General features: G+C 49.7%; 1 protein-coding gene across 3 annotated transcripts in view; it reads left to right on the top strand.

The window, feature by feature from the left end:
- LZTR1 (leucine zipper like transcription regulator 1) overlaps window positions 1-24,449 on the top strand; it is a 50,087-nt gene that overhangs the window by 6,386 nt on the left and 19,252 nt on the right. For all 3 annotated transcript variants that reach the window (XM_044275853.1, XM_044275854.1, XM_044275852.1), the window contains exons 3-10: window positions 474-530; window positions 952-1,031; window positions 7,987-8,095; window positions 16,258-16,341; window positions 17,344-17,401; window positions 18,166-18,305; window positions 20,965-21,166; window positions 23,564-23,674. In XM_044275853.1, coding sequence (XP_044131788.1) covers window positions 474-530; window positions 952-1,031; window positions 7,987-8,095; window positions 16,258-16,341; window positions 17,344-17,401; window positions 18,166-18,305; window positions 20,965-21,166; window positions 23,564-23,674 — 841 coding nt within the window. The remainder of the gene's footprint in view (window positions 1-473; window positions 531-951; window positions 1,032-7,986; window positions 8,096-16,257; window positions 16,342-17,343; window positions 17,402-18,165; window positions 18,306-20,964; window positions 21,167-23,563; window positions 23,675-24,449) is intronic.

Here is a 24,449-nt window from a genome sequence, read left to right as displayed (position 1 = left end):
ACCCCTTTAATACTGATGACCTATCCTCTGGATAGGTCATCAGTATCTGATCGTTGGGGTCCGACAGCCGGTACAAACCGAATTATTGGTATATAATATTCTCTAGAACTGTTGGTCAGCAAATGAGTACTGTACAGACATCCCTAAGATAGAGAGGAAGGGTCCCAGCTCTTATACAGTGCAAACCCCTAAGTGGGGAAAACTTAGCTTCTACCTTACATTTTTTTTGTTTTTCCTTCCTTTGGATTAACTTGCAGGATAACAGGCTGAACTGGATGGACAAATGTCTTTTTTTCGGCCTTTTATATTATGTTATCTCACTATGTTATTTTCTACCTTCTGACATATCAGGAGATGGGTGAAAGTTGAGATACTGTTGAATTTATTGGAGATAAATGCATTAGGTCAGGACTGCCATATGTGCTGTTTTATAGTAAGTGAATATGTACTAATTCATTGCTCGTTATAAACAGGAAGAACATGTTGAATGACTTGCTGAGATTCGACGTGAAAGACTGCTCCTGGTGCAGGTATGTGCGGCACTGTCCAAGCAAGGTAGAAGCAACGCAAGTACTAACATACCAAGTGAAGAAAACGCCCTTCTACACAAATTAAGTCTAAACTAATGTGTAGAGGTATGGTTTAGGTATAAAGGCAAGACTGCCTTTTTGGATTGTTCATATACACGGCATTAGGGTGCGTTCACATGACTGTCCGTTTTGTGGATCTAGAAAACACAGACACTGGCCATGTACACCTCACATTATGGTGCGGACCTATTGACTACAATGGGTCCGCGATCCCCGTATTGCGGCCAAAGAGGGGACCTGTTTTATCTTTTGCGACACTGCCACACGGACCCAGAAGAACTTGGAAGCCTGCAAAACGGATACAGTCTTGTGATTGCACGTTATAGAATGTATAACTTTTACTGTATTGCGCTTCCAACAGGGCTTTTACTACAGGAACTCCACCTGCACCAAGATATCACCATTCTGCAGTGGTCTATGGAAGCAGCATGTTTGTGTTTGGTGAGTACCAGTAACCTGTAACTGAAGTGTCTTGGCATGTCGAGTATATGGTTTCCTGCTAGTTAGAACATAGTTCTGTCTTGCACGATTACAGCTTTAGGCCTCATGCAAATAACCGTTTTTTGGGTTCATGTCCAATTGGCATTTTTTTGCAGACTGTACACGGACCTATTCTTTTCTATAGTCCACAAAAAAATCAGTATTCACATGGCTGTCCCCCAAATTATAGAACATGTCCTATTCTTGACCATTGTGCAGACAAGAATAGCCAGTTCTAGTCAAGGGACTGAGAAAACTGCAGCATGCACATGGACCAGTATCAGTATTTAGCGGATCCATGTTTTCTCGCCCAATTTCCTTGGGGGACACAGAAGACCTTGGGTATAGCTCATCTCCCTAGGAGGCGTGACACTAAGTGAAAACTGTTAAGCCCCTCCTCCATCAGCTATACCCTCAGCCTGGAGAGAGAGACTGCCAGTTTTTGCTTAGTGTCCAAGGAGGCAAGACACTCCCTGCTACTGCAGGGCTGTTTTCTCCTTGTTTAAATTTGATTTTTACTTTTTCTTTTCTTTTTGTTCCAGATCATCAGGGACAACAGAGTCGCACTAGACCTCTCTGTTTCTCCCGGGGTTGAGCTGCGCCAGTGCCGGTCACCCGCACTGCTGCCTCCCCCACAGAAGACAAGGTGGATCAGGGCAGCCCAGCTCCCCTACATCCCGCCAGCGCAAGGGTCGCCCGCACGCCAAGTCCCTCTCCCAGCGTCCTGCCACTACGGTGCCAGTAGCTGAAGGGGCGACCCTGCTGGAATGGACCGAGGGTGAAGACGACTATGGTGAGAGAGTGGCTTCTCCAGCCCTACGTCCCCCACCCCCCACCCTGGTCTCCTGCGTGCCTGACCCCCCATACTTGGACCCTTCGGTCACTGCTGGACCTAGGCTGGCCCCTGGGGTGCTGCGGGGCGACATTCCACTCCCTGCTCCCTCCCCTCCCTTCTGGCTCTCATGGGACATTTTAGCAGCAGAATGCTGCGAATAGGCAGCCACATCGCCTCCCTTCACATATCAGCGTCCCTCCTGGAACGCTGTGCTCACATCCTCACGGGCACCCGGTCTCAGGGTCCCCCCATCCCCTCACCGATGCGCTGCTCTGGACCGGGGGCCTTTTCCTGACGGCAGTGCTGCTTGGGCGACCGCACCTCCGGCGCTTCTTCCCGGCCTGCTGGGCCGCACCTCCGAGCTGGGCCGCACTTCCTCCCGGCCCCCGACTGTTCCGGCCTGCGGGGTAGACTCCCGCGGCCGGCATTGGCTTGAGCACGATGCTCCAACGATTCCGGCCGGCCGTCGGCGACTTCCGGCCGGCCGGGCGCCGTAAATTTTGGTCCAGGCTTCGGCCTACTGGGCCGCATTCCGGCGTTCCACCCGGGCCCCTGACTTCCGGTCCGCGGGGTGGGCTTCCGCGGCCGGTTTGTCCAGGCAGTCCGCTCCGGTTTCCTGTGCGGCCCCGGTCAGCCGGGTGCCGCAGAAAATTTAGGCCCCGGCTTCACGGCCTGCTAGGCCGCAAACTTCCGGCCTCTGTTGGAGGGGGCGGGAACTTCTCCGGGCGCGAATTCTTCCCGCCTGGAGGTTCCCCGCCCCCAGGGGATCGCGGCGCCGCCTCCTCCTCCCTTCCAGGTTGGTGGCTGTTAACCCTTCGGGTACCGGCCCCCGTGCTTCTGTTTGTTTTGCTCGGCTGATGGGCCTATATGGCTGGCGCGCCCCCCCCCTCTACTTCTATGCTGGGCACCTGTATGGTGGCACTTCTTTCTGCCTCAGTGAGGCTATTTTTTATTTGGGAATGCATAACATGGTTAAGCTAATGGATTTCTTGTGCGCTGCGCAGGACGCTGCAGCCTTGTCTCAGTAGCGCCGCCTGTATGCGTGCTCCTTCCATGAGCGGCATGGTGTCGCACTCCCCGGCTGGTGCATGCTTCCCTTCTTTAGCCCTCTCCGGGATGCAGCGCTGGCCAAGTGCATGCGCCCTCCAGCTATGGTAACTGCCATGTGCAGACAACCCCTTCCTAGGCGAAATACTGCACTCTCTCGGGATGCAGGCTTGCCTGGTGCATGACCCCCCGCTTAGGTGGAATACTGCACTCTCACCGAATACGGTGTTGGCCATGTGCACGAGAACGCTGCACTCGTTGGATTCGCTGCAGGCCATGTGCACAACCCCCTTCCATAGGCGGAATGCTGCACTCATTGGATTCGTTGCCGGTCTTGTGCATGTCCTCCTTCCATAGGTGGACTCTGCACTCTCGCCAGATACGGTGTTGGTCTGGTGCACGACCCCCCTTCCATAGGGGACCGCTGCATTTTCACTGGATTCACTACCGGCCATGTGCGTGATTCCTTTCCATAGGCGAAATCGCTGCTCTCACTGGATTTGATACCGGCCATGTGCATGACCCCCTTCCATAGGCGGAATGCTGCACTCACTGGATTCGCTGCCGGTCTTGTGCATGACCCCTTTCCATAGGCGGAATGCTGCACTCACTGGATTCGCTGCCGGTCTTGTGCATGACCCCCTTCCATAGGCGGAATGCTGCACTCACTGGATTCGCTGCCGGTCTTGTGCATGACCCCCTTCCATAGGCGGAATGCTGCACTCACTGGATTCGCTGCCGGTCTTGTGCATGACCCCCTTCCATAGGCGGAATGCTGCACTCACTGGATTCGCTGCCGGTCTTGTGCATGACCCCCTTCCATAGGCGGAATGCTGCACTCACTGGATTCGCTGCCGGTCTTGTGCATGACCCCCTTCCAGGGGCGGAATGCTGCACTCACTGGATTCGCTGCCGGTCTTGTGCATGACCCCCTTCCTCTAGGCGGAATACTGCACTTCATTGGTTATGGTGCTGGGCAGCCGGCCATGTGCATTACCCCCTTCCATAGGCGGTATGCTGCATTCTCATTGGATTCGCTGCCGGCCTTGGGCATGCCTTCTTCCCTCAAGCGCCATGCATACACCCTCACTGACTGGGGTCGTTCTCTCGCTGATAAGTTGCTGGCCGCGTGCAGGACCCCCTTCCATGGTGGGATGCTTGCAACTCACTAAATCCACTGCCGGCCATATACATGTTCCCCCTTCCGTGGGCGGTGTACGGCACTCTTACTGGATTCGCTGCCGGCCATGGACATGTCTCCTTTCCTCAGGCAACATACACACACTCTCACTGACTGTGTTTGTTCTCTCGCCAGTGTGCTGCTGGCCAGGTGCCTGACCCCCATCCATGGCGGGGTGCTCGCATTCTCCCTGGTTGCAATACTGGCCATGGGCATGGCTCCCCCTTCTGGGCAGCATACTGCACTCTCACCAGATACGTTGCTGGCCTCTAAGATGGGTGAAATGCTTGCACTCCCATTGGATACGGTGCTGGCCTTGTGCGTGACCACCCCTCATTCCATGGGTGGACTTTTTGTACGCTCACAGGACTCACACCTGTCCTTGTATGTGCTGTGCTGGACTTGTACTTGTCCCCATTCATTGGCGAAGTAGTTGTACTCTCACAAAATTCGGTGTTTGGTGGATTATTGCACACTCACTTAATGTTAGGATTACCCTGTGCATGTCCCCTTTTCACTAGGTGGACGTCCTGCTGGATGCGGTGTGGCCATGTGCATGGCCCTCTTCTGGGCGGAATATGGTATGTCTTCCTTCTCTGAAGTAGGTGCTGGTCTTGGGCATCACCCCCTTGTTGGGCGGGCTTTGCACGCTTGCTGCCCGCACTGTTTGCCAAGTACATTGCCCTCTCTTCTGGGCAGACTGCTTGCGCTCCGTCGCATGCCATACTAGTCTTGTGTGTGTGTCCCCCCTTCCGGTTGCACTTTGCACTTCTGTGGGGCTCTGTGGCTGGCCCTCCTTGCTGTATGACTATTTCGCAGTGGGCGGACACTCTTGGGGGCTGCTACTCTGTGCGTTGTTGGGCCGTGTATGCCTTCTCCTTCCGTAGGTGGGTTGGCTTTCTCACTGCTTATGGGGCTGCTTGTACGTATGCCTCCATTCTTCCTGCGACTTGTCGTTTTTCTCTTGGGATACGGTGATTGCCGCCGGCCTGGCACTCTTCTCTGAGGAGATCTTTCTGTTCACCTGGCCTGGATGGGCTCTATTGTTCTCTACTGCAGCGAGCTGGGTGGTATCCGTTCTCTGTTCGGAGGGTATATTTGGTGTTTCCGTTGTGACGGTATCCACCATATTCGTTGGCCCTTCCGTCTGGGGAGTGTTTGTGGTTCCTGGATGCGTACCCATTAGTTACCCTGTGGCGTTGCTTCCCAGCGCAAGCGGTCACATGGTCGAGAGTGCTGTCTCCAGCGTCCCTCGCAGTCTACGTTGGCTCTGGCCGGATTACGGTTCCCTCGCCTGTTGCCATTCCTCCTCTTGGATGCGTTTTGGTTTGAGTCCTTCCTGTTGGCACCCTCCGTGCTTCAGTTTGTTTTGCTACCAGGTTCTAGCCGCTCTTTTTGAGCAGGTCGCCCAACTTCTCTTGGTTGCTCGATTACCGAGGTCAGGGACCTCCACTTTCGATTCGTTAGGGTATTCGCCTTCTGCGAATTGGTGAGCCGGACATCTCGGAGTAGCGGAGTTCTGCTTTTTGAGCGGTCCTGTGGCTTCCCTGTTGCCCACTCCTCCTTGCGGTTGGAGGGTGTCATCCGTCTTCTCGGCTATTTTTTCTCTCGACGGCTCTGTTTTGGCTTCTCCTGGGTCAGTTTCACTCCGAATGTGGCTTCTGCCCCGGCCAGGCTTCAGGGGCTGTTCCTTCACTGCCCTCCCCCCTGGGGAGACCATGGTTGTTCATATGGATGGTCCCGGTGTTCCTTATGACCTCGTACTGTCTCCATTGTTCACACTGGCTGTACTAGCTGTGTGCCTATTACCGGGTTTGCCGCATTCTGTCCTCCCGCTGGGTGCAGATTACTTTTACCATTCTGGGCGCTGGTCCTGCTTGGACTTTACCTTCTCGGTAACCTGGCGTGCCTACTTTCTTCTGTCAAGATTACCCTTCAAGCCCCCTCTTCGGGTCTGTAGAACACCTTCCTGTGGTGGCTACAACGACAAGGACTTTAGCCTGACTTGTCCTGGAGTCTGTTGGAAACTGGCCGGGTCCCTTTCGGTTCCTTCCGTTTGTCCATCTGCTCCCCCACTCCGCGTGGATTCGGGACGGCGTTGCTCGGGGGCCGACGGGACCAGTTTTCCCAACCTTTTTGCCGTGTCACTGATTTGCGCTTACTCGCATTGGATTTCCTCCCGTCTGCCCAGACGAGTCCAGCGAGCACACTAGTGTTCGCTCCCGGCCGTGCTTCGTCCAGGTTCTGTTGTCTGACTTAGGGTCTTCCCTGGGGTTCTTTAGGAAGCTGGGCATTCACCCAATTCTGCCTTTCTCTTCCCGTGATTCGGTCTTCTCCAGTCTGGCCTGGACCTGCGACTGGGACTCTGTTACTTGAAGTGTCTGCAGTTTTTTGCTTGGACATCTCCGACTCTTGTCGACGCTCGGTCTCTTGTTTCCAGGAGGTCCGCGCCAAGGTTCACGGCTCCTGGGTGCTTTCCTCCGCTTAACCACATGGCTATTGCTGTGGTTACTGCTCAAGGGCAGGGCTCTGTTTTTTTTTTTGGTGTCACCGTTCATTTCACCAGAGCGGTTGGTGCCTCCGGGGCTGGAGGCATGGGCTTCAGCCATGTCATTGTGCAGGGTGGCCACGGTCTTCCTTGCACTCTTTCCCAGGTTTTCCTGGGTGCGTACTCTGGCTTCGGCGGCGGTTGCTGCCTTGGGCCGCCTGGTTTTTGCAGGTGGCATTTCCTTGCTGCCTTCGGGTGCTTCGCCTTGGTGCTGTGGTCCCTCCCCTCTTGGACTGCTTTTGAACGTCCCAAGGTCTTCTGTGTCCCCCAAGGAAATTGGGCGAGAAAACGAGATTTTTGTATAACTTACCAGTAAAATCTCTTTCTCGCTCTTTCCTTGGGGGACACAGCACCCACCCATTCATTGGTTTTTTTCTACACGGTTTCCGAGTTTTGTTTACCCGTTGGGTAGTTGGCTTGTTGTTTCCACTGGTTGGACTTTGCCTTTTCTCACTACTTGGACACGCAACTGGCAGTCTCTCTCTCCAGGCTGAGGGTATAGCTGATGGAGGAGGGGCTTAACAGTTTTCACTTAGTGTCACGCCTCCTAGGGAGATGAGCTATACCCAAGGTCTTCTGTGTCCCCCAAGGAAAGAGCGAGAAAGAGATTTTACTGGTAAGTTATACAAAAATCTCGTTTTCTGGACCACAAAATGGACATGGTTCTGTGCATGAGGCCTTATAGTGTCAAAGCTTAAGCCATAGGTAGCTAGCAGTGAGACATAAATAAATGATACTGATTGATCATTGGATCAGTCATTTTTTTTCCACTGTGTAGGTTTTAATCCATTTGAGACAAATGCAAAGGCCCCGATCGCATTAGACTATTGTTGGCCGAACCTCTCATTTTCAGTGGGACCGGCCAACCATCTAAGGTGAATGTGGAGCTCCGAATCTTCCCTGACAGATGATGTTGGGGAAGAGAAGGATCAAGTGCATTGCATTTCAACGACTGATTCTTTTGTTCCGCTGGGAGATAAGCCGCCACTAGAGATGTCTGGCAATGGCTTTCTCATCTTAGTCCTCATTGAAAATGCATGCTGAACCACGCGTGTATGTGACTGAGGCAGTTGGGATAGAGAAAGAGCTGTTGGCAGACAGCTAGTAAAGATGTATGGGCACCTTGGAGAGGTTGTCCAGTTTATTACAAAAATTCCCCCCAAAAGGCCCTAAATCTGTTGAAATTCAAAGATTCTATATTCACCATGTAACTACCTCCAGCTTCGGTGCTTACCTTTTGGGTAGGATTTAAAACAACGAACTACTATCCTCGTGTCTAATGGGGGTTGTCTTTTGTGATTCCCAGGCGGCTATACTGGTGACATCTATTCCAATTCCAATCTGAAGAATAAGAATGATCTCTTTGAATACAAGTTTGGGACCGGTCTCTGGACAGAATGGAAAATTGAAGGAAGGTTGGTAGATATTAAAGAGCATCTGTCAGCATGATCAACCCTATTAAACCAGGCATGCTGCATGCTAGGGTTGACCATGCTGAGTGTAAGGATACCTTTAGATATGTGCTTTTTATTATTATGCTAATTGGCTCTTTTGAGTACCAAGGATAGGCCAGAAGTCTTGGAGCACGGCTATTGAAACGCCCATCTGCTCTGTGCGCTCCCCCATCCCCAGTGATTGACAGGGCTAGACATCTCATATTCTCGTGCCTGTGCTGAGGCTCAGTGACTTGGCACTTGTGCACTCGAACTGCTGCTTCCCCCCCCAAGCACTATAGATTACAACTGCGTCCCTCTATTGACAAGAAGGGGGGGAGTGAGTAAGTGCAGAGAGACAGACTCAACTGAGGAATGATTCAGCAGCTAATAAGTGTTATATCTCACTCCAAATGCTTTATTCACATCACTACTGCCCAGTACTTCTCTATAATGTATATATTATGGTGTGTCTGAGCTGATTCTCTTGGTTTCCTATGTGTATGTTATGTATAGATAGCCAGCCTCCACCCACCAGCTCATAGACAACCTAGAATTATACATGCAGTAGTACAGTGATGACAAACCTTTTAGAGACCGAGTGCCCAAACTGCAACCCAAAACAGACTTATTTATCGCAAAGTGCCAACATTGCAATTTATGATAACCTGACTACTACAGACCAATATAGTATATCTTCCATGTACTTCACCATTTAGCTATCATAGCCTGCCTACATTCAGTGCGCTTCCTGTGCTGTTCATAGTGCCCTCTGCGCTGATGAATGGCAGGAAAAGTCTAAGGCATATTGGTACCTCTTAGGGCCGCTTCACACGAGCGGATGCCGTGCGTGGCATCCGCTCCGTGAAAGAGTGCCAAGACCCGCTGCAGACTGCAGAGGCACGGAGCGGTAACATGACTGTTAATGCTCCGTGCCTCTCTGTGATCTCTTTACTACGAAATCACAGTGACAACTGTGATTTCGTAGTAAAGAGATCACAGAGAGGCACGGAGCATTAACAGTCATGTTACCGCTCCGTGCCTCTGCAGTCTGCAGCGGGTCTTGGCACTCTTTCACGGAGCGGATGCCACGCACGGCATCCGCTCGTGTGAAGCGGCCCTTAGACTTTTTCCAGGGTGCGGGTGTCCACAGAGAGGGCTCTGAGTGCCGCCTTTGGCACCCGTGCCATAGGTTCGCCACCACTGCAGTAGTAAAAGGAGAAAACTGTAAAAAAAAAAAAGTCAGATTCAAGACATAACTGTAATCTCTAATGCCATCACTAATGTACACACATGTGGCAGCTTATTATGAAAAGTTATCTGAATGTAAGGGTATGCTTTATGACAATCTAATCAGTCCTGACAGGACTTAATAAATCTCTCCATAAAGTCTTTGACTGGCATGTGCTTAATAGGACATCATTTTGATAAATCCATGGCACCCTCAAACTCCCCATAGAATCAGTTCAAAATTACCTTACTTTCTAATAAAGAGATATAAGAACATGAGAAAAATTCACAGGCAGAATAAATTATTTAATCCATTGACTCACAGGTGACGTCTCATTCGAGTCATTCACGTTCCTTTTCTACACCATGCGAGTTTGCTGAAGGGGCGACCCTGCGGCGCCTGAAGACATCTGATGGTAAGTACTCTCCCCTGCGTCCCTGCCCCATGGGGTCTCCTGGGTTAGTTCCCCTCTTCTGGCCAGGGGTGGAATATTCGGGGGGCTTGGGGAGTTTACCCATCCCCCCCCCCCCCTTTTTCCAAGGGGGGTGACATTTTCTCCACACTTGTGCGGGGGCCTTTTTATTCCCTCCCTTGGGGTCCCTTCTCCTCCCTGGCCACCCATACCTCTCCCCGGCCTTCCCTTCTACTTTAGTCCCCGGCTTCTGCTGGGACTAGGCCGCATCTTTTCTGGCCTGTCCTCGGGTCCCAGGTGCACCTTTTTGCCCCGTTTTCCCCTTCCTGGGTGTCGCTTCCTCTAAGGAGCCCCCCCACCCGTTCTTTCTTTCTTTGCCGGAGGGCCCCCGGTTTCCTACCCGCCGATGGCACACCTTTTCCGTCCGCTTCTGTAATCGAGGCCCCGGCTTTTTCCTCGCCTAGGCCGCATCCTCAACCCACCCCTTGCCTCCCGGGCTTTTTTTTTGGCCCCTCCCCGCTCCTCTTGGCTCTTGGGAGGGGTCTCCTCCCCTCCTATCCCAGTCAAGTGCTGGCTTTTGCCCTGTGGGCAGAGTTTGCTCTTAGCTTCTGCTTCTGGGTATCCATCTTGTCAGCACTTGTGGATCTCTCCTGCAGCCTTCCTGCACTCTTCTGCGGCTGCTACAGCACCTGGAGTCCCAATCCCCCCCCCCCCCCCCATATTTTACGTGCACCCGTTAAAATAACTGTCTGTGCCCAGTGCCTTGTCCCCTGGTCCTCTCGGGATGCCCTGTCCACCTCTCCTGTGTCGGTCCCTCCTGAATGGGCCTCTTCCTTGTCCCAAGCCATAGGGAACCTTGCCCAACTCTCCCAATCCATGGTGGAGTCGCTGGACCGCTTATTTGCCCAAATTGCGGCAGCCTCTGCCCCTCCCAGGGACTCCTCTGCGGATGGGGCACGCTCACGTTCAGACACCAGGTTCTGCAAACGACCTTGGGTTGTCACAACTATGTCCCACTCCTCAGGTCACTCCCAAGACAGGTCTGAGGCTGGCGACGAATCCTCTCCTGCCGAACCTTCCGCCTCCCCCGGGGGACACCTCTGACTGCGGCCATGCAGGATTTCATCAGGGCAGTTAGGGACACTCTCCACGTGCAGGAAGACCCCCTCCTTCTTGGCTCAGGAATCTGTATCATTCCGCCGCTCTAGGCGCTCCGCTTTGGTTTTCCCTAACCATGCGGATCACAACGCACTCCTGGCCAAGGAGTATAGGCGTCTTCAGCCTGCCAAGAGTTCGGACGTCCTCTTTCCCTTTTACAAGGAGTATTACTGTAATCTGTCCCTCCTCAGGTAGATCCACAAGTGGCCCGTCTTGCTAAGGCCACCACTTGGCCGACGCGGCTTCCTTGTCTGATCCATCGGACAAGACGATAGACTCCTTGTCCAAGTTTGCACTCGTGGCAGCAGGCAGCAGGTTCCGCTATCTGTCCCGCCTTTGCTGCGTCATGGGTGGCAGAGGCCTGTGTGGTCTGGGCCAAACAGCTGGTTCGGTTCTTGCCCCCGGATTCTACTCAGGGGGAGCTCCATCTCCTTGCCGCTCACCGCTCATCTTCTCCAGGCATTCCGGTATCTTTGTGATGTTTCCCTGGAATTGGCCAGCCGCACTAGCAGGACGGCCGCTAACTCTGTGGCCATCCACCTCACGGTCTAGCTTCGTGCCTTGGTGGTGGATGCCGCCTCCAAAAAGGGGCTCATAGCTCTCCCCTTCCTGGGTGGTAGGCTTTTTAGGAAGCGTTTTGAGGAGCTTATTGCTGAGGCCACGGGTGGGAAAAGTTCTCTCCTGCCCCAGAACTGTCCCCGCCGCTGTCCTATGTCTGCATCGCGATCACAGTGTTTTCTCTTCTTTTGGGATTCCTCCTCCCATCAGGACAAAAAGACTATTCGACCTTCCTTCAAGGCCAGACACACCCGCCCTAAGCCTTCCAAACCCCAGTCTGCAAAGCCTCGAGTGGGGGGTCGCTTGCTCTCCTATCAGGATCACTGGAGCGCAAGCGTGGACGACGCCTGGGTCCTGGAGGTAGTTTCCTCCAGATACAAAATAGAATTCTCCGCCTGTCCCACAGGTCGGTTCTTCCAATCGTCACCACACAGGTCCCTCTCCTGGGCAGCTGCTTTTTTTTCAGGCCATTCATTCCCTTCACGCGCATGGAGTGATTGTTCCTGTTCCGACCCTCGGAACGTTTTCAGGGGTTTTACTCGAACCTCTTCACTGTTCCCAAGGACGACGGTTCTCTTCGCCCCATTTTGGATTTGAAGGCGCTCAATTATTTCGTCTGTGTCGTCACTTTCGCATGGAGTCCCTCAGGTCGGTGATTGCTTCCCTCGAGGTGGGTGAGTTTCTGTCGTCCAGCGACATCCGGGATGCTTATCTGCATGTCTCATCAGAGGTACCTTCACTTTGCAGTAGGTTCTCTACATTTTCAATTCGTGTAATTGCCCTTTGGTCTGGCGTCTGCTCCGAGGGTCTTTACAAAGGTTTTGGCTCGCCTCGTCGCACTTCTCTGTGCCAGAAGAGTTGCAGTAATACCCTACCTGGACGATCTTCTGGTCAAGGCTTTGTCCCGGGAGAACAACCTGTCCAGCCTCCACATCACCTTGTCCGTGCTATCCCAGTTCAGGTGGCTGGTGAACCACTCCAAGTCCTCCCTTGTCTTTGACACTTGCCTTGGACGAGTGTTCCTTTTCCAGGACAAGGTAGTGGCTCTCCAGTCAGGGGTGGCTCATCTTCGCGAGCCGTCTCCTCTGTCAATCGGGGCGTGCATGCGTGTTCTGGGCTGGATGGTTGCCACCTTCGAGGCAATGCCTTATACCCATTTTTACACCTGGTCCCTTCAGCTCTCCATTCTTGCCCGGTGGAACAAGTCTCCGTCAGGCCTCGATAGCCCGATCCGCCTATCCCCTCAGGTCCGCCGGGACTTGCGGCCCTCTGCAGAGCCTTTCTTTTCCCCTGTTGGCAGGTGATCTCCACCGATGCCAGCCTGGCAGTTTGGGGGGCAGTCTTCGGGTCTCTCACAACCCAGGGTCAGTGGTCGATACGGGAGAGCTCCCTGCAGATCAATATCTTTGAGCTCAGGGCCATTTACCTAGCTCTCTCCTGTTGGACTCTCCTCCTCCGCGGACATCCTGTCTGGATTTAGACAGATAACTCCACTGTGGAGGCTTATTTGAACCACCAGGGGGGCACCAGAATCGTGGCGGTCCTAATGGAAGTCTCTTGCATCCTGCGGTGGGAAGAGGGGCACGTTCCCGCTCTCTTCGCTGTCCACATCCCTGGAGTCGACAATTGGGCAGCCAACTTCCTCAGTCGCCAATGTCTCTACCCGGGCGAGTGGTCTCTCCATCCAGAGGTGTTTCAACAGCTCTGTCAGCGTTGGGGAATACCAGACGTGGATCTTTTCGCCTCCTGTCTGAATCACAAACTTCTGCTTTACATCGCCAGGTCTCAGGATCCTTGGGCTCTTGTGGTAGACTGCCTTGGTGCTCCTGTGGTCCCAATTCAGTCTCCTGTATCTTTTCCCGTCCCTTCCGCTTTTTCCTCGGGGACTCAAACTCCTCAAAATGGATCGGGTCCCGGCATATTGGTGGCTCCAGACTGGCCCCGCAGGGCGTGGTACGCAGGTCTCGTCTTCCTGCTCGTCAACGCTCCATGGCGGCTACCACTGCATCCCACCTCCTTTTGCAAGGTCCGCTGTTCCACCCGAGTTTGCCTTTGCTTCATTTAACTGCGTGGCTGTTGAAGCTGCGGTCCTGAGGTTCCGCGACCTCTCCGAGTCAGTCATCCAAATCATGCTTCGTGCATGTAACCCCAGTCGGCCAGGGTTTACCATCATACCTGGAAGGCTTATTTTGCCTGGTGTGAATCTGGCGAGGTTCACCCTCTCCTTTTTTCCGTTCCTAGGATTCTTGCCTTTCTTCAGGCAAACCTTGAGAAGGGTCTCCGTCTGGCCTCCCTCAATGGTCAGGTCTTGGCCTTGTGTGTTCTTTTCCAAAGGCCCTTGGCTTCTCGTTCCCAAGTGGAAAAACTTCCTTCCGGAGGTGGCTCATTGCGTCCCTCCCTTCCGTTCTCCAGTGGAATTATGGGATTTGAATCTGGTCTTAGATGCTCTTCAGTCCTCTTTCTCTGAGCCCTTAAAGGAGATCTCCCTTTCTTATGTCTCTTTTAAGGTTGCCTTTCTAGTCGCGATTACCTCCATTCGCAGAGACTCTGAGCTGGCAGCACTCTCTTGCTGGTCTCCTTTTTTGGTTTTTCACCAGGACAAGGTTGTACTGCGCCCAGTTCCCTCCTTTCTTCCCAAGGTGGTTTCCTCCTTTCACATTAATGAGGAGATTGTACTGCCTTCATTCTGTAACTGAATACACAACCAAATTGAGCAATGGTCAATGCTGAAATACTAGGTAACCACACTGCTTAACTATCTCATATTGGAAAAGGATACCTTCATACATAACTTTTATTTGTTTACTAATAAAATTACCCTAAAAATCTATGAATCACACTACATAAATCGCGGTGCAGCTATTTATGTAGTGTGATTCATAGATTTTTAGGGTACTTTTTATTAGTAACTGAACCAAAAAATTCCCCTTTAAAAAATAACTTATTTATTCTTATTACTAAAATCCTATTATAACTGATATAATCAAATCAAGATATAGGTATATCACCACCATGTGGTTACTCACGGTACTGTTGACCAAGTGAAAAAAAAAATTTTATTCCCTTTATGGCAGACTTGATAAAATATGAATCTATGTTCATCATCTATCATCTGCAGCTCAGTCAAGAAACAATACATTTTATATAGTAATCATTTACTATTTATGGGAGGGTACTATATCTCCATATGGAGAGCGGGAGGAGTCCTATGGGCCATATGGAATGAAAATGAGCTCTTAACAAGCTCTGCCTCTGATGCCACCAGATGTAAACTACTTTACATTTTGTGGCCCCAGAGGCAGAGCTTCCTAAGAGATTATTCGCATACCTTCTTCCCATTTGCTCTTTATGTAATAGAGGATGCTAATATGTATGGAGTCCATGTATTAAACTATACATTTTAATCACAACAGATATTCATTTACGGATAAGGCTACTTTCACATTCGCCTTTTATTCGGATCCGTCATGGATGGATCCGTTCAGATAATACAACCGTCTGCATCCATTCAGAACGGATCCGTTTGTATTATCTTTAACATAGCCAAGACGGATCCATCTTCAACACCATTGAAAGTCTATAGAGGATGGATCCGTTTTCTATTGTGTCAGTGAAAACTGATCCGTCTCTGTTGACTTACATTGTGTTCCAGGACGGATCCGTTTGGCTCAGTTTCATCAGATGGACACAAAAACGTTACAAGCAGAGTTTTTGTGTCTGTCACCAAAGCGGAATGGAGACTAACTGATGCATTCTGAGTGGATCCTTTTCCATTCAGAATGCATTAGAATGCAAACTGATCTGTTTTGGACCACTTGTGAGAGCCCTGAACGGATCTCCCAAACGGAAAGCCAAAGCACAAGTGTGAAAGTAGCCTAAGATTAATGGTATCCTTACGTATTAAACTAACCTCGCTCAAGCCCGAAATTAAGGTGAGACTGGACGACCATCCGGTGTGTATTAAAGTAGGAAGGAAGCAATCGCGTGCTTGTCATTGAGGGAGACAGCTGCATTTAAATCCACAGTATGGGAAGGAGTGATCGCTAATGCCATTGCTCTTACCCATACAGAATCATTGTTTGCTGGCAGCAGAGAGTGTTTAGACAAGTGACGATTTAGGTGCCTGCATAAATGAACATATTATCTGTCGTTCATCGGGCAATCAGTGGAATCTCGGTCTGTTAAAGGGGCCCTTTGATGTCTGCTGAACAAACAGTGGGGAAACTAATCAATGTGTGGAATTTCAATATGTCCAATCCTTTGTTCTGGAGTGAGATGATCTGTTGTCAGAGGTGTCTGGCAGCTCCCTCTCCCCCTTGATAATACATGCACGTTTAGCTGAACCATGCAGGCATATGTATGGGAGGGCTGAGAGTGCCTGGCTGAAAGCTATTGAAGTTAATAACCACCTTTTAGATTGTTTTCACAATATTTGGATAGTCTGGGTGGGCATGCCAATTGGAATAAGCTCACTGATAGTGTTGGCATTGGGCAGAACACAGTGAATAATGGTTTGTATTGCTGTTGTGAGGATAAGAGATATACAAGCTGATATAGGATGTACTGTGTGTACTCAATAAGCGTTTAAGACTTGCCGTTTATCTTTAAGGGTCATGTAAAGTGAGTGTTCACTTGGATATTTACCCACACACTTCACATATTGACATGTACAGTCGTATCTGTTTGTGAATACGTACCGTTGCGAATAAGTAAACTATGAGCATGAGGTCTAGTTTTACCCTACAATAGATCACCATTAATTGACCTCCTTTCCTTTTCTTTCAGATTGCCAGTGGCCCGGTCAGCACATGGAGCTACAGTATACAATGATAAACTATGGATCTTTGCTGGATATGATGGCAATGCAAGGTAAATAAGCAGTGTCTGGTATAGGGTTGTTGCGGGTATCGAAATTTCGATACCCTAACGGTACCGGGATTTCTATTTTTTTCGATACTGGGCTGCGCAGTCTAGTATCTCTGATCATAAGCGCACTGCTGTCAGCGAGCTCATGTTCCCTTAGCAGCACAGAGGAGAAGGAAGCAGTGTCTCCCTCCCCCCTGTGCCGCTGCCACCAATGAACGGAGAGAGGGGCGGAGGAAGGGCGGGCGCACTGCGCCACCAATGATACGACTTTTCCTACACAGAGCGGCGCCTAGCGATGTCCCAGCACTCACCATTATTCCTGGGCGCCGCTCCATTCACCCGCTGTGCCCCATTACTGTCGCCTCTCCTGCTCCATATGCTAATTACTATTGGAGCAATGGGGAGGAGACATCAGCTTCACTAGTGGGCGTTCCTTCTCCCTGCGCTGCGATTGGACAGCGCTACAGCCAGGGAGAAGGAACGCCCACTAGAGAAGCTGATGTCTCCTCCCCATTGCTCCGATAGTAATTGGCATATGGAGGTGGAGAGGAGACAGTAATAGGGCACAGCAGGTGAACGGAGCAGCGCCCAGGAATAATGGTGAGTGCTGGGACATCGCTGGGCGCCGCTCTGTGTAGCCTAATACTTAAAGTCTGGACCCACGTCGTTAACGCATAATACAGGAGGCAGGTGCCAGCAGCAGAATCGCATAGCCGGCACCCTGCCCCTGACTGGGAGCTGCGATCCGCGTCAGTTAACCCCTCAGGAGCGGTCCGAAGAAACGTGAGGTTGCGCGAAACGGCCGTCACCGCCTGTCCACACCTGGGCCGTCCCGCTCCCCAGCCTGTTGCAGAACTCCCATAGACATAAATGGAGGGTAGCTTGATGGCCTAGTGATTGCAACTGCCTCCCATTCACAAACCACACAAATACCAGACACACTATAAATATTAAGTTGTAAATGCCAACCACATTTTTCAAAATGTTAGTTTTTGTATCATTTAGGTTGAATGACATGTGGACCATCAGTTTGCAGGATCGAGAGTCTGCAGCCTGGGAAGAGGTAAAATGGAGACTGTATTGATTAAAGGGAACCTGTCACCGGGATAAATTTTTGTGTATAGAGCTGAGGACAAGGGTTGCTAGATGGCCGCTAACACATCCGCAATACCCAGTCCCCTTAGCTCTGTGTGCTTTTATTGTGTAAGAAAACCGACTTGATACATATGCAAATTAACCTGAGATGAGTCAGAGCTTGAAAGTATGACTCTTCTCTGGTCACACAAGTAAGATATGTTAATTTGCATATGTATCAAATCTGTTTTTTTTTTACACAATAAAAGCACACAGAGCTATGGGGACTGGATATTGCAGATGTGCTAGCGGCCTTCTAGCAGCCCATGTCCTCAGCTCTATACCCAAAATTCCGGTGACAGGTTCCCTTTAAAGGGGTTTATATTTTTACTGAAAATGTATAGGCTTCTACAGGGATGTGGTACGTGGAGGTCAGGATATGCACTGCATGCTTGTTGTTCTGTCCCTATTATATATGCCTGTACCCTTTATCAAAGTAACTACAGTTGTCCAAAAATATAATACTAACAGCATTGAATCCACATCACCATTTATCGGCAAGATTTCATGGACAGTATAAGATCTGTTGCCATTTCGCATACTGTGCAAACGCTTACAAGTGAGCCAAGGCAGTACAGTTGGAGTTAATATGAAATATTCAGCATGTAGATAATGTTGTGCTTTAAATTTTGTGCAGTTTGTATTCAATAGATGATACTATATGTAAAAGAATTTATGTAATCTGTATTGCAGATTGAACAAAGTGGAGAGATCCCTCCTTCCTGCTGTAACTTCCCTGTGGCCGTCTGTAGGGACAAAATGTTTGTCTTCTCTGGTCAGAGTGGAGCGAAGATCACAAACAACCTATTCCAGTTTGAGTTTGCAGAAAAAGTGTAAGGAACAAATGTGGACTGAATATGAAATATATTGAAGGGGTTGTCTCACCTCAGACATTGGGGGCATAACGCTAGGAGACCATATAGCTAGTTCTATCTTTAGAACGGAGCCCCCTAAAGAGTGGCCACCCCTCCATTCCTGTGGAAGCGCCAAAAATAGCCGTGTGCTGGCTCTGCAATTTCCATCAGCCCTATAGAAGTGAATGGAGCGGTGGCTGCGTTTGTGCGGTGTGCTTCCCATTCATTTCAATGGGACTGCTAAAAATAGCCGAGCGCGCTGGTTGGCTATTTTCGGCCCTGCCGTAGGAATGAATAGAGGGTGGCCGCGCATGCGCAGTGTACTCTCCGTCACTTTGCAGGCTCTTTAATAATAAAAATATATTCTAATCTTTAAAGGGTTTGTCTCACTTCAGCAAATGGCATTTATCAAGTAGAGAAAGTTAATACAAGGACCTTACTGTTATTGTCCATATTGCCTCCTTTGCTGGCTGGATTAATTTTTCTATCGCATTACACACTGCTCGTGTCCAGGGGTTACGACTACCCTACAATCCAGCAGCAGTGGTCCTGCTTACACACTGTAGGAAAAAGTTCTAGCCTCGCTGGCAGCCGGGTCCCTGGGAGTGCACATGGGCACTCATGCATAGCAGTTCCCATACTGGTCACCTCCACTGCAGTTGTAGCCGTAACAATACATTAGTAAGTACCTTGTTTTCGCTTTCTCTACATGATAAATGCCATTTGCTGAAGTGAGACAACCCCTTTAAAAATTCACTTTAAATGCTCTTTGTATTTATAATATTACTGGGGATTGTACCAATGAGGGAAAAAAGAAACTTCCTCTTACTGAACGGAATATGGTTTCAACATTGTTTGGGCTACATTCACATGACCGCATGTGTTTTGCGGTCCGTAAATTGTAGATCAGCAAAACACGGATACCGGCCGTGTGAATGTAGCCAGCCATATGATAGAAATGCCTATTCTTGTCTGCTCTCTCTTTTTTGAGGGGCTGCAGGAATGGATCTTGAAATGAATGGGTCCGCACCCATTCCGCAAAATTGCGGAACGGATGCGCATCCAAAAATACGGTCGTGTGAATGCACCCTTAAGGTGACTTTTCAAAATGTGGCCATCGTTCATACACATAAGGAATAACACTATATCTGACTTTTTATCTGAGGAAGGTTGGGTTTAACGGTGTTAAGTGGAGATTTTTTCAAGACTGGCATTTCTAAAGCCAGTTTTGATCTTGACAGGATACTCCAGAATTATTAAGAAGCGCATGTCACTTAATAATTCTAGTGCATCTCAGCTGTTCCGTGCACCAGAATCTGAATGCTATGTTGGAATTACTTGCCCTAGAAATCTGGTAGAATTAATGATAAAGGTCAGGCCGCTTAAAGGGCTTCTGTCAGCGCACTAAACCGTTTTTTTTTTTTTTTTTTTTTTTTTTTTTTTGGTTAATAAAAATCCCTACACTGCGAGCTCCCTATACATAAGCTAAATATTCATTTTTGTTCAGTAGATTTTGTTAAAAAGCTATTTTTATAATATGTAAATTACCTTGCTACCAGCAAGTAGGGCGGCTACTTGCTGGTAGCAGCCGCATCCTCCTCTCATAAAGACGCCCCCTCCGCTGTGTGAGTGACAGGGCCAGGGAACGGGATCGTTCTCTGCTGGCCCTGTTTGAATTCAAAATATCGCGCCTGCGCCGTACCTGTCTTTAATCGGCGCAGGCGCACTGAGAGGCGGCCGCTCTCTCGGCCGCTCCATCCTCAATGCGCTTGCGCCGGGTGTAGATGTGACGTCATCGGCGCAGGCGCATTGAGGATGGAGCGGCCGCCTCTCAGTGCGCCTGCGCCGATTAAAGACAGGTACGGCGCAGGCGCGATATTTTGAATTCAAACAGGGCCAGCAGAGAACGATCCCGTTCCCTGGCCCTGTCACTCACACAGCGGAGGGGGCGTCATTATGAGAGGAGGATGCGGCTGCTACCAGCAAGTAGCCGCCCTACTTGCTGGTAGCAAGGTAATTTACATATTATAAAAATTGCTTTTTAACAAAATCTACTGAACAAAAATGAATATTTAGCTTATGTATAGGGAGCTCGCAGTGTAGGGATTATTATTATTAACCAAAAAAAAAAAAAACGGTTTAGTGCGCTGACAGAAGCCCTTTAAGCCCTTCACCCTCCCACCAATGCCCTGTCATATGGAGATGGAGCAAAAAGGGGCAATTTTTTGCGCAAAACAGGACTTTGTGACTTCCCCACCAAAGCTTCTGACATGTTGAACTGTAATCTCAAAGATCTATTCAAATGTTAGGCATCCTTTGTCAGTCATAAAAACATTACGGTATATGTGAAGCTGTGTCGAGCAGAGGTTCTTAACCTCTTCTAGTGTACGAGCCACAAATATGACTGCTGGTGAGCCCCATTAACATTAAAAGGGTGAAACTCTAAGTAAAAACAGTGTCATCCTTGTTGATACTAGTTTACAACAGTATTTATTACTACCACCAACTGAAGAGCCATACGCAGGGGGCCTGAGCACCACACTAGATGGGGAACATTGGCCTAGCTACTCGGAACTTGTATTCTCAATGTTTTTGTCCAATAAAGGTCTGTATCTAATCTGTTACTTTGTTCAAACAGCTGGATGCGCATTCCTACTGAGCACCTATTGCGAGGGTCACCACCGCCTCCACAAAGGCGTTATGGGCACACAATGGTGGCATTTGATCGTCACCTCTATGTATTTGGTGGAGCTGCAGACAACACTTTGCCTAATGAACTGCATTGCTATGATGTGGACTCCCAATCCTGGGAGGTAATACAGCCCAGTCCAGACAGCGAGGTAAAAACCACCATAGTCTCCTGGCACTTTGTCCAGATTACTGTCTTGAGCAGTTTTTCCTCCTTACCAAATGTTGTTGCAGTCTACAGGAGTGGAAGAATTTTTTTTCTCTGCAACATTTCAGAGATATGCCTCTATTTGTATTCCATCCATTTTGGTTACAGCCATGGTTGTGCAGATTGCCTTTTATTGTTTTCTGCGTGGCTGGCCAGATTCTGAGGAGCACACATTGGGTCCGTATCGCTCCCGGCCCAGGTACCCCTCTCTGCAATAGAAGTAAATATGGCGGCTCTGAGGCTTTCCTGTACTGCTGATTCTAATAATAATTTATAGACTAGCGCGTATAAGTGAGTAGTGCTGTGATGTTTTCACCGTGATGCTTATTTATTATTAAAGCGCCATTCATTCCATGGTACCCTACATAAGATACATACTTAATAAAATAAAAAAAAGTAGAATAAGCATGAACAAGATGAGTTACAAACTGGTACAGAAGGAGAGACAGTCCTGCCCGCAAGGGCTTACAATCTACAGTGGATGGGAGACTAACACAGTAGGCGAGGATAAAGCTAGTCATGGCGGTATAGTGGCAGCAGGGTTACTGTAGGTTGTAGGCTTGTCTGTAGAGGTGGGTTTTCAGGTTTCTTTTGAACGTTTTTTCGGTAGGTGAGAGTCTGATGACTGGCGGTATAGTGGCAGCAGGGTTACTGTAGGTTGTAGGCTTGTCTGTAGAGGTGGGTTTTCAGGTTTCTTTTGAACGTTTTTTCGGTAGGTGAGAGTCTGATGTCTTGAAGTAGAGAGTTCCGGAGTTGCTTATTTGACACTTAAGTACAGAGGAGTAGTATGGTCCTCAAAAGTTCAGAAGCTAGGGAACGAGGAAATTCCTACAGGAACATGAGAATTCCTGGTAGGAAAATTGGCTTGAGCCTGTGATCTAAAGGTTTATTTTAATATATGGGAATGGAGCTAGATGGGCATAGCCTTTTAAATAGTGTTGAGCAAACTTGTGTTTTCAAGTTCTGCGTACAAGGTTCGGGTTATCTAAGAATTCCGTTATGGATTCCGCTACCACAGACTAGGGGCGGGCTGCCACGATTACTTGATGTAATTGACACAAAAAATCCTTGATGCAGTCGAGGATTCGTTTTGATCATGTGACCACGGACCTGTGAGTGAAGTGAAGCCGGCTATCACTCGCCCCTCCGTGGCCTCCCTTCGGCACCGCGCTCCACTGTCCTGGGCCTGGCATGCACACATCGTCAGCGTGCGCTGCCTGATGCTGTGTGGTGTCAGACGACACTGCGTTCCTTCTCCTGCGGACTCCATATCGGTCAGCCACACACACTGCCAGGAAAGGTAAGTGTTACAGGGGGACATGGCATGGGAGGGACTGATGGCAATGGGGGACATGGCACGGAGGGACTGATGGCACTGGGGGACATGGCACGGAGGGACTGATGGCACTGGGGGACATGGCATGGAGGGACTGATGGCACTGGGGGACATGGCATGGAGGGACTGATGGCACTGGGGGACATGGCATGGAGGGACCGATGGCACTGGGGGACATGGCATGGAGGGACCGATGGCACTGGGGGACATGGCATGGAGGGACCGATGGCACGGAGGGGTTGATGGCACTGGGGGACATGGCACGGAGGCGCTGATGGCACTGGGGAACATGGCACGGAGGCGCTGATGGCACTGGGGAACATGGCACGGAGGCGCTGATGGCACTGGGGAACATGGCACGGAGGCGCTGATGGCACTGGGGGACATGGCACGGAGGCGCTGATGGCACTGGGGGACATGGCACGGAGGGGCTGATGGTGTTGAGGATTGATGGCACGGGGGGCTGATGAGTTTTTATAAAGGAAAATGTTCTTTTAATTCATTTTTTTTTCTTATTAGAGTACTCGATTAATCGTTGGATTAATCAATAGAATACTTGATTGCTAAAATAATCGATAGCTGTAGCCCTACGGTCCTTGGTAGCGGAATCCATAATGGAATACTTAGATAACCCGAACCTTGTATGCTAAACCTGAAAACACCAAAATAGTTTGCTCAACACTATTAAACTGTTCTGCCCTTAATGAGCGGCACACAGCAGCCTTGGTCTGAACTTCAGGCTGCCCTTATCTGAGCATTTGGAAGCAGATTTCTGCTCTGCCCCCGTCTTTAGTATTCTATTTATGTATTTAATGTGTTTGTCTGTGTGTGCGGTTTTTATTCCATTTATGGGATATTTCATTATTAAGGCTATAACCCTACTGCTGTGTCTGAATTTGTTTGCAAAAGCATATACTCTGGACTATTAATTGCACCCCTCAACAAAAATTCACAATCCGTTGATGTCAGTTATGGTGAAATAATATCCATGACCCTGTATTACAGCTGCCTAGTGGGCGCCTGTTTCACGCTGCAGCCGTTATCGATGATGCCATGTATATCTTTGGAGGGACTGTGGATAACAATGTCAGGAGCGGAGAAATGTATCGCTTTCAGGTAACGCAAAGTGATGTAAAGAGTGCAAGTTGAGCCTGGCAGGGAGGAAGAAATTATTATTAGTTATACATTTGTAATTGGTCCTTTTGTCACTTTTTATTGCGTAATTAGACAGAGCAAGCCAGTTCAAGTCACTGCTCATCTTAGAATGGCTGGAACAGGGCTGAAGGTTATTTTAGCATCATCAGAGTCTCCTGCAACCTGATAAGTCACACTAGATGCCTCTTTTTAAGGCGCATTTACACGCGCTGAGCAGCAGCAGATTATCAGGAAGGAAGCGTTCCTTCCTGACAGACAGCTGCTTGTTCAGTGGAGGTGAAGCTCTGCAATTACATGCAGCCATCACCTCCACAGTATGAAAACGAACAGCTGCTATTGCTCGTCCTCACACAGCTGCATTGGTTCTGGCCGGCACATCGCTGTTTAGACAGCACAATCTGCAGCCAAGATACGATAATTTAGGTGCCTGCAGGATCACCCTATGAACAAGCGTTTTTTCTCATTAATCCTTTGATCAGCGCCACCTTTAGACTGGCAGATTATCTGGAACGAGCATTTGCAGGAACGTTCGTTCCCGATAATCTGCACGTGCAAATCCACCTTTACAGTAGGGATGGAAAGCTGACTTCAGCCGGGTCATAGATTCTTGGTGTAGGAGGTGGGCAAAGCAGAATGCAGATCACAGGTCCAGTTTTGTGTAGTGTCAAGTTAATACAGCATTCCACAATCACACTGGCAAACATAGTTGTAGTAGAGGTACGACAATGCGGGGACG

The sequence above is a fragment of the Bufo gargarizans genome, chromosome 1 (genome assembly GCF_014858855.1).
Source record: "Bufo gargarizans isolate SCDJY-AF-19 chromosome 1, ASM1485885v1, whole genome shotgun sequence".
NCBI classification, from domain to species: Eukaryota; Metazoa; Chordata; class Amphibia; order Anura; family Bufonidae; genus Bufo; species Bufo gargarizans.
The sequence above is the reverse complement of the archived record's forward strand: the minus strand, read 5'-3'. Positions and strand labels throughout refer to the sequence as shown.